The sequence below is a fragment of the Tachypleus tridentatus genome, chromosome 5 (assembly GCF_004210375.1).
Source record: "Tachypleus tridentatus isolate NWPU-2018 chromosome 5, ASM421037v1, whole genome shotgun sequence".
In the NCBI taxonomy this organism is placed as follows: Eukaryota; Metazoa; Arthropoda; class Merostomata; order Xiphosura; family Limulidae; genus Tachypleus; species Tachypleus tridentatus.
This window is the reverse complement of record NC_134829.1, coordinates 34420366-34431393: the sequence shown is the minus strand read 5'-3', so window position 1 is coordinate 34431393 and position 11028 is coordinate 34420366. Positions and strand designations below refer to the sequence as shown.

Below are 11028 nucleotides of genomic sequence, written 5' to 3'. Positions count from 1 at the left end.
AAATTTTCCAATTTGAAACCAATTTCTTTCTCTTAACTCATTCATTTTCAAAAGATGCTCAGATATTAACATTTTAAATTTTACATTTTTGTGTGAGTAAAATACCAAAATAATTTTTAAATTCATTAATGTTTGAAGGTCCATGGAAGCATATTTAACCAATGCTTTTAATTTTGCACATCAACCATATGTTACTCTGCAACCATATATAAACAACAAGATCCATATCATACTAAATCTCTCAACCCTTTGTAGAAATCAAATCTTAACCAAGTTTCATAAAGTTCAATGTTTGTGAAGAAATATATTTATTTTAGATAGTGATAAGAACAAGTATAAAACAATGTACATTGTTAACAGGAAAACAAAACATTTATTGTAATATTGATCATACAGTACTGATGGTTTACATATGAGTAATATAAAACAATGTACATTATTAACAGGAAAACAAAACATTTATTGTAATATTGATCATACAGTACTGATGGTTTACATATGAGTAATATAAAACAATATACATTGTTAACAGGAAAACAAAACATTTATTGTAATATCGATCATACAGTACTGATGGTTTACATTTGAGTAATTAAAAAAATGTTCTATTGTCTTTGGAATCTTACTGAATCTGGAACATTCCATATGATTGTTTCCATCTAGTTTATGCCAAGCTGTAAATATATACAGAAGAGAATCTCAGTACATTAAGGTAAAAATACAAATCAATCAAAATTAGTACATAAACTGAAAGATTTTCTGTATTCATTAAAACTACCCTTTCAGATTGCAAGATATCTAAAAAATTTGTTTACTTTGCCATAGTGAAAGTAATCTGATTTATCTATTTCTGCTTCAAAAATTTTATTAACTTGCAAGCACACCAAAAGATATACAAAATAATTTATTTTCTTAACTAAACTGTTGATATATACATAAATGTTTTTTTTTTTTTTTTAAATTTCATTCAAAAGGTACGTGAGAGTTATCTGCACTAGCCATCCCTAATTCACCAATGTTAGATTAGAGAGAAGGCAGCTAGTCATCTCCACCCACCACCAACCTTTTGGGCTACTGTTTTACCAACAAATAGTGGTATTGACCATAACATTATAAGGAACTCCAAGGCTCAAAGGGTGAATACATGTTGGTGTAATAGGGATTCTAACCTGTGACTCTCAGATTAAGAGTTGAGTGCACTCTCCACATAAAGCTTTGGTTAGTATAAGATATAAAAATATATAGCATGTGTCTGTGTGTATATGTTGAGATAGAATGCCAAGCAATATTATTTGGAAGTAGCTACAAGAAATCCATAAATTAAATATCTTGTATGAATCATATGCAACCTTTAGAGATTTTTTATTAATGGTACCACTGTTTATTATTTTTCAAAAAAACAAATACTAAAACAAGTTTTATCTAAAAGCTTAAAAACGAACATGAAAGTGATCACACATGTAAAAGATACATCCTGGAAACTTATTTGTGATGGCCAAGAAATTTACCACAATTTCAGAAAATACAAACCCCACTTTATAAGTTCTTAAGTAAAAGGTTAACAAAGATTTTAAATCATATTTAACTTTTTCACAAAGAAACGGCTTTTGAATACAAATGGTGATGTCTTAAGGTTTCATCTCTGTACAAGTAATTTAATTTGTAACTTCTTTAATTAGAAGCTGCATTAGGAGCTAAGGGTTAAATGTTTTCATGTGATCAATTCCAAACACAGTTTGTGTTTTATAACTAAAACTGAAATTGACACCAAACCATTTCTACGTTATCTGGAAAATCCTATCAAAAAATGTGAAATAAGTTACTAGAAGAAGCTTATGAATCTATTATCAGTGTGATTTTTCCTGTGAAGAATGCAGTTCTTTCTACAGTTATCATTTTTGTTTAAAATTGATCTAAATATTTATAATCATGGTTGGATTATTAAATGACAAAAATGCTAGTGTCTTTTGATGGTCAATTACCTACTGCTCTGAAGGTCAAACAGAAGTCACAGATGAATGGCTTGTATAATAAGACTCCTTACAAAAGTATCCAACTTTGCTTGAGTTATTAGGTTGACATATTTTAGATCACTGTCAGTGTGTGCAATCTGAACCTACTTCAGCACAGAAAAGTTTATGATATTTTAAACTTTTATTTTCAATAAACATAAAGTCATAAAGACAGTGCAGTGAATGAAGAATTATTTATTATCAATGAACTTTATAACTGTGTTAAATATTTCAGATTCTTATTTGTAAAACAAATTTACATCACATTTTATCAGAATCTATTACAATTTTTTACTGTTTTATTAATTTCTACCCACTAAGATTTTAGTGAATGGAGGTAAAAGTGCACTGTGAAATCTTGTAAGTGTAGAGAATGTTGGTATGAACAAAAGAAATTAATAAATAAGCTTAAGGTAAAGATAACCCAACCTAAGGCTAGGAGAATAAAATTTAACATGAAAGCAAAAATATCTATCCAATTTTAAACTTAAATAATAAAAAAACAAGCCTCTTTAATCAATAAAAACTCTAAATTAGAAAATAATTTTATTTTCAACTTTATAGTTAATAAATTTCATTTTATAATTTCTGTATATTGAATAACAATAACATCAGGCCTCATTCATGCCACTATACACCACATTGTTGTATGTGTATAGAAGCAGTGTGATGTAGTTCATCACATCACACTTAATTTCTCTTCTGACACAGTGTAAGCTAACCTGGACTAGAGCCAGGTGTATAAAATTTACCATGAAAGTAAACATATTGATCCAACTTTAAATTTAATAATAAAAACTAATAATAAAAGTTCATTGATAATAAATAATTTTTCATTTACTGCACTTATTCTATGACTTTTTTATGTTTCTGAGAAATAAAAATGTTGAAAATATTTTTTACTGTTCTTCTGTGTTAAAAAGGTTCAGAATGCGACACTGACACAATGATCTAGAATATATCAACCCAATAACCCAAGGAAAAATGTGCACGTGCATGCACTCCTGCATGTGTATAAGTAATAATACCCAGGTGCACACCCTCAAGGTCCACTTAGTATGGATGTAAAATTACAGGTTTTTAGATTTTTTGCTTTTGGAGCCATGGAGGTCACATATTCTTTTCTATGCATTTTTTCACTATCTTACCTAACGAAAAGATATGCATGCATACACACACACAGATAAGTAATAATATCTAGGTGCACACCCTCACGGTTGACTTAGTACGAGTGCAAAATTTCGGACTTCTAAGGTTCTTTCATCTAGGAGCTTAGGAGCTCACATACATGCAGGCACACCCATTTATTATTATAGATGTAAAACGTTATTTAATTTTCCTTCTATATACCAATATATTTGAAATACATGTAGCATGAAGTGATAAATGATTGTATACTAGTATAACAAAGACAAATATGACAGTTGTGTACCTGCTTAAAATAACAAGGATTTCATACTAATTAGATGCATAGTTACCTATTCACTCTTTATATCTACTAGCTGAGAATTCTTGGTAATAAAACAAAAACTGTAAAAAGTACAATGTTCGATAATGATTTTTAAACTCCAATTACCTCATTAGATGCTAATTACATATCTTGCTTCATAGAAGGTAATAGTTCACCCATTTAACTGACTAACTACTTGGGTCCTTAAACTTAAACCCAAAGTCTATACATGTCTTATTTCAGGGTAGCTTTTGATCTTGTTTCTTAGACAAAGCCTTAAAACAAAATATTCTGCATATGTTGTCAGACATTTTCCATTTTCCACACCAAATATTAATCAAGCTAGCTATCTCTATGTCATGAATTGTAACCAACATACATACATGATGAATCATCTTTATAGTAACATGCAAAGAATAATCTCCATATGCACAAAACTACTGACTGCCTAAATGTTATGGATACAAATCAACAAAATGTTGAATGAACTTCGAAGCTTCTACCAATTAAAGTTCACCAAATTCATCTCCCTATTTATGCAAGATTAAATCCACAGCATTAGATACAAAATATTTTAGTTTTGTCTCCTACTAATGTAGGAGACTTGAATACACATTTTAAATGCTAGAAAATAAAATATCATATCATGTAGAGTAGATATACTTTTACATTCTACTAAATTTATTAATAAATTTCATAATAATTTCTTGAAGAAACCTCTGCAATTCCCATATATACATATTCAATTACACACACAAGTTTGGCATTTAATTCTTTGTTTGTGATAAATAAAACCTTTTAACCCATATAGAAAAGTCTATACAAACCCTCCTATTAGTGATGCTCTAATGTTGCTGGAAATGTTCAAAGGCTGAGCCTCATTAAGTTTGAACACACTTTCAATCACAGAAACTTCTGTACTTGTTGTGTCTATTCCACAGAAAGCACACCAATCATTCACAACCATCCCTGCACCAATAATGTCACTTCCTCGGTTTACTGTACCTGCCTATTTCAGGAATAAATGCTTTTCGCTAATTTCTTATTTTTGTTTAAATTTAAAATTCATAATTATGACCATCAATTTAAGAAAGTGGTAAATTCATTTATACTTCAAATCATTTCATGTTAAATGTGCTTGACTTAGAAATATATACAAAAATACAGCATGAAGAATTCTTAACATATAAAAATCCAAAATTCCTGCAAGTTTCAGCAGAACTTAGAAGAGGGAACAAGTTTTAGTTGTTGCATAGAAAGGCAATTAGCTTCATAGATGGTGTGCAATCTAAATTGAAAGTGCTAAAACAAACATGACATAAGAGATGAAATAAAGTTTCCAATTCACAGGAATCAACAAGGGAAGATAACAGAACAAATTAAACAATAATTATAAAACTAAAAATATACATAATAATGATGTTGTGAATATATGTACAGTAATATTCATTCACTGGATCATGAAAATCTTTAATGTGAACATTTTGTCAATAATTTAAGCCCTACTACAGAAATACTTAGATTTTATTTCTTGATAACATATGTAATATAAACAAACACCATGTCTCAACATTTATGATTACAACTAAAAATCTATGGAAGTGACAAATCTGCTAATATGATGATTCCATATTAAATGCATTAATATTAGATTAAAACAAATAAACAAAAGTGCTACACAATGAAAAAACATTTTACTTGACATTTTCTCATATTATTTAGAATTATACATACAGTAGATATAATTTTATATTCTCTAACTTCATGAACAGTTTGAAACTTTTAGTAAAAACCTAAAGCAGAGAGTAATAAGTTCAGGTAGATAACCTATTTTAACTATTTTTAGCATTAGTTTAAAAACATTGACTGTACTTTCAACATTCATATCTAGCTTACACTACAAAGGACCACAAAATGGGGAAAAATAAGGAAAAATAGCATTCAAATTAATTAAAACACATGTCTATAGCAAAAATTATTATGATTTGCAACGCTTAAGGCAGAAGTCCTTTGTAAGGCAGTTTAAATCGTGTTACATAGAAAAATTGATTAGACAGAATCTTTGAAGGGTTAGAATACAAACATTCTAAATTATGTACACACCGTGTGGAGCACTTTAACAAAAACATTGTTAGAAGAAACACTGTTGAAGTGTTTCTACAAACAGTCTTAAAAATGGAATCCAGTTACTATCACTTTAATATTTGTTTTTTGTTTTCAACATGCAACAATGTTCCTTCTCAAAATATTTTTATTAATGTGCTTCATACAGTATGCACGCAATATTGAATTTCTTTATGTTCTTACCCTTCAATGATTCTGTCCAAGCCTTTTTCCTATGTAACATGGTTTAAACTGCCTAATGTAGGGTTTCTGCCTGAAACTTTGCAAACAAAATTTTTGTTATGGATACAAATTTCAGTAATTTTGAACACTGGTTTTTCATGCTCAACTTACCACTAAAGGAATTTGGAGAAGAGAAGACAACTCCTCCATATCTCCCACAGAGGTCTGAGGGTGTACCTTCATAACACAGAGAAAACAAAGGATCTTCATGTTTATTGTCAATGGTGTAAACTGATAAATATGTACATACAAATTTATTTCATATTTTTCCACCCACTCTAATATCAGATAACCACTCCTTATCATTATGTTCATTCAGTAAGTGAAACTTGTAATCAATAATTTTATAAGTAATGCTTTTTTTATACACAAGCAATCCAAATATTTAAGTTAAAAGTAATGCATAGAATATCTTATGTGATGATTTAATGGTACTTGTGGTAACCAAAGTTACATGAATTGTAAATCGTTAAACACAAATTAAACATGCAAATCAAAACAAAATTTACAGCATGTAGCAGATACATAAAATATAAAACTTATCATAACTACACAAAATAAACTCATTAAATGGCTTCACTGTTAATGTGTTTACAGTCAGTTAAAAAACCAAAAAATTCAAATGCTCATCCAGCATAACAAGTTGTTTATGTTATGTCTAGTTACATGTAACAAATACCAACACAAAATAGTTGTTATTAAGTAGTTAACTTTCAACAGCTTCTTGGAAGAGTTTATATACAAAGAATGTTTAATATACAACCAATGTAAAAGGCAAACATTCTAAATCTACTATCACATACTTGGGTATTGATAAACATCAACAGCTTAGACTGTGACACACCCAATTTACCAATATATGAAGCCGATATCTTCACCAATTACTTTTAAAATCTTAGGATATAAAACTACATCACATTCACCTAGTGCATGTCTGACAATGCTTGAACTGTTTGGACCCTAGGACTGTGACAATCGGGCTCAACTATCAACAGACTGGAAAATTGTTTATAAGATATCCTAGGCTCAAGACACTGTTCAGCATGTTTTAGGTGACTGTGGTGTGATTCTATACCCCAAAATCTTCAGAGTAATTGGTAAAACTGAAAACGAGGCTATACTGTAGGCAAAGGAAACACTTTGATTTTTCAAAATAAGCTGAGTTTAAACAAACAACAAAATACTACTGAATTTTTACTTACAATATAGGTATTTGACATCAAACTTTTACACTGCATTGCATAATTTATAGTAGGCTTCTCTTATTATAGCAGAGGCTCAGAACTGCATATAATAAACAACTCTCACACAAACTGTAATGAACTATGCACACACTGCATTTTTGACATTGTGTGTGACTTCTACAGTATTAAAACTTTTCGTCATTTGATGAGTGTGACTCCAGTATGCTTGCAATTCCCAGAACAGTTCATATGAAAAACATTCAGTAAAGACTAAACCTGTTTCATAATAAACACTTTTAAAGATATCTGTAAAGGTATGTTTAACAAGCAACACAGAGTGAAGAAACTTGGGTTGTCATATTCTCTATTTCTTAAATGTCTATGAAATTTATTAATAAAACAGAAGGCATTCATAAACACAAATTATTAAAGTTATCATAATTTATTTTATTGTAATAAATGACAAAATGGTAGCTATACACCTACTTATATATGTATATACACTTCCTAGCTCCTTTATTAGGACATATATGTAATAAGAAGCTGATTCACCTTTTGCCTGATTAACAACCATGAAATAGCATGGCACATGGTTGGAAGATGTCCTGAGCAGGTTTTTCTCATTCAGCCATTAATATTCTATACTTTATATTGAGCAAGGTATGCAAAGAATCATGATGGCATTTTTTTTAAGTTCATTTCATAGATGCTAAATTGAAGTAAGATATGAAATTGCAGTGGCCATTGGAGATGCCTATATTCTCCATCATGTTCCTCAAGCTATGCATGAATATGTCCAATGTCTGCAAAGAATGAGAGCATTGATGTCTTCACAATATCATTCCCAGCAGAACACATATGAAGTATTACAACATACACTTCATTAGAAATTATGCTGAAGTTCTGGAATTTATGCTACATTCTAAAGAAATCAAAGGGTCCTGGATATGCTAGAAAAACTATGATTCACTTTAAAAGCATAAACTGAAGGTATAATACAAGAAAGGTCAAGTGATTCACGTGGCTTTGTAAAAAAATGCCTTCCTCTATCTTTACAATAAAGGTAATGCATAACTTATCAGACTACATCACTATCCATCAGTCCTCAACAGATCAATTTGTGGACTGCCTGCACCACTCACAACATTTTTTCTTCCAGATAAAAGAGATCAGTGATTTATGAAACAGTCTATTACTACTACAGAGATTTCATTGCAGCGTTCTTCAAAAGATGTGAATAGAGATGGTTGTGGCTTGCCATGTACTGAATGCCTCCATCAGCCTATTGACTGGACTTTACTAAAATATCTAAATGCTTTCCTATACCTTCTGTCATTACATATTTTGGGCCACAATGAACCTAAGAGCAGATGTTGAATTAACCTATTGCCACTGGTGATTGATAAGGTCAAATGACTGATGTCTTGGAGCAGTCTATCAATACAATTGTCTTGAACACTGTGGCATCTGCTAGATCCACTGTCATGCTTCTTTTAAATGTTTGCCCCAATCATTTAGTGCAGTAGATATAGCTTGACACATCATTTGATCACCCTCAGCTCAGTTCAGGCACAAGCCTGAAAGAGTACAGAGGCACTAATAAAGTGGCCAGCCAGCACATCCATGTATGTACAATTAACACAGGTTAAGTGACAATAACTAGAGTAATTAATGAGTAACCATTAGAGAAATACTTTTCCAAATGTTTGTCTCAAATGTCAAACTAAAAAGGGATGCCTGATTTGTTTTCAGGTCACTGAAAAAGTGCCTAGCCTTTTCACATGTAGGATAGCTAGAATTCTCAAGCAAACATTTTAACAGTCAGCATATTGTAATACTAAAAGTAGATTGACATACTACAAATGTGAATTGCCTTGTAAAATAGTTTAAAAAGGCAGGTTTTCACAGCAACAAATAGCACAACATTTGAAATATCATATAACACTTTGTATGGTGTTTTTAATTATCTTTTACTAACCATAGTGATCTTGTATAGAATTTGAAGAATATGCAGCACTGATGCTACTAATTTATTTTTCTGAATTATTAAGTAGACAAGCTATTTAGGTACTAAATAGGAAAACCAACCTATCATTCGATTCACCACTTCTTATAGTGGTGTTCAGAGTTACTGACGAAGGATGAATTCCCCACAACAGGTGTAACTCAGTACAAGAGATGAATCAAATAACAGATTTGGCTTCATATCTAGTTATACAGGGTGTTCAGAAAGTCACTGTGCAGTTTCGTCTGTTAATAAATATATAAGTGCATAGTGACTTTTCAAACACCCTGCAGTATCTTCAACATTATATAAGTTCTGTTAACTTTAATGATTTATTGTATTAACTTATATAAATGATTTTTAAAAGCATGTCACAAATTCAATATATTTTAAAAACAAATAAGAATACTGAAATGCAAATCTTAAAGAGGACTTCACAATGTTTGTTATTTTCTGGTCAAATCGAGTCTTGATAAATAACAGACATAATTTGAAATCTTTAAAACTATAAGCAGTTATGGGTAAAGAACAAAGCATTAACATAAACATTTAATAAATAAACCAAAATTTCATTTTAGCAACAAAAATAGTTACATGATTAAAATAACATCATGCATAATTTGAAAATTCCTGTAATAATAATCACTTGTCCAGTAAGTGTAAAAACTGAAATTATTACTTTGAAACAATTTACTCATCTCAATTCAAAGAACTTGGCTAAAACCTTTGAACAATGTAAAAAATGACAAGATACTCTTTACTACTCTTCATTTAACTGTAACTGATAAAACTTACCAACCCTCCTTGGTTACTTAAAGCACAGTAACTCCCAACTAACACATTACTTGCAACGGTTTGTCGAAAAACTTCCACTTGCAAAACATCTGACAAGATTTCCTCCGTTTCCTAAAAAGAACACCAAATAAGACAGATTTTTTTCACAAATTTCAGAAACAACTTAGTTTTAATAGATATTTATCATAAAGCTAATCAAAATTAGCATTTTTTTCATTTTTATCACAGTAACTTCAAAACAGCATTTTTCATAACATTATGTTAAGATTAATCTTTCAGTATGTTATTTGTCTAGGTAATTACCCAGTTTTAACAGACATTTAAAATCAAAAATCTAGTGTAAATAAAAATTATGTTCAATTATTTATCTAAAACATTTCTTTTCTTTGGGCATTAAAATAATTAATAATAATAATAATAAAATAATTAAAAGGATATTTCTTCAAAATATTGGAAATTTTACTTATGCACATAACTGTATTTCATGAGTGATATGTATGCCTATTTTCTTCAAGCTAAGCATTAATAATGCTAGATGTGTGAAGAAATCATACATTTTACTGGAAAACTGTGACAAAGCCAAAAACAAGAAACCTAAATTTTTAACATACAGCAAGTCGTATAGTTTTCTCTTATTGTGGCCCGGCATGGCCAGGTGGGTTAAAGCATTCAACTCCCCATCGCACCAAACATGCTCGCCCTTTTAGTCAAGGGGGCATTATAATGTGATGGCCAATCCCACTATTCATTGGTAAAAGAGTAACCTAAGAGTTGACAGTGGGTGATGATGACTAGCTGCCTTCCCTCTAGTCTTACATTGCTAAATTATGGATGGCTAGTGCAGATAACTCTTGAGTAGCTTTATGAGAAATTCAAAAACAAACAAACAATTCTCTTATTGTAAAGAAACTCTGATATTATGAATCTAAAATTTTTTTAAATATAATTTTTACATTGAGGAACGCTTCCTAAGTTATGATGATAAACATACCCTTAACACAATGATAAAAAAAGAAATACATTATGTATGTGACCTTTGTAACAGTAAGAAACTGATATACTTAACTTTATCATTTACCTGTTCTTAATCCCAACAATTTTTATTTCTCACAACATAATCAAACTTGCATATATCCCAGAATCATAGAAATATCAAGTTGATATTAATAATTAATTCTCTGTTACAAGATTACCCTGTCTAGATCAGGATGAGTAAGGGCAACATAATCATTGCAA

The 11028-nt window shown here is 30.1% G+C and overlaps 1 protein-coding gene across 1 annotated transcript; it reads right to left on the bottom strand.

Annotated features, from left to right (window-relative positions):
• Window positions 1-522: 522 nt before the first annotated feature.
• LOC143250911 (eukaryotic translation initiation factor 6-like) lies at window positions 523-11022 on the bottom strand. Its single transcript, XM_076502089.1, has 5 exons — window positions 10986-11022; window positions 9793-9903; window positions 5920-5985; window positions 4290-4471; window positions 523-674 (listed from the first exon to the last, which is right to left on the bottom strand). The coding sequence occupies exons 3-5, from the start codon at window positions 5956-5958 to the stop codon at window positions 665-667; spliced, it is 231 nt and encodes a 76-aa protein (XP_076358204.1). The 5' UTR covers window positions 5959-5985; window positions 9793-9903; window positions 10986-11022; the 3' UTR covers window positions 523-664.
• Window positions 11023-11028: the final 6 nt, after the last annotated feature.

What these genes read in the sequence shown, in the direction of transcription:
- LOC143250911 (XM_076502089.1), bottom strand. Translation starts at nt 5,958, where the DNA reads ATGGAGGAGTTGTCTTCTCTTCTCCAAATTCCTTTAGTG. An exon ending in TTCTCCAAATTCCTTTAGTG is followed by an intron (nt 4,472 to 5,919) that starts GTAAGTTGAGCA and finishes TTCCTGAAATAG; the next exon opens with GCAGGTACAGTAAACCGAGG.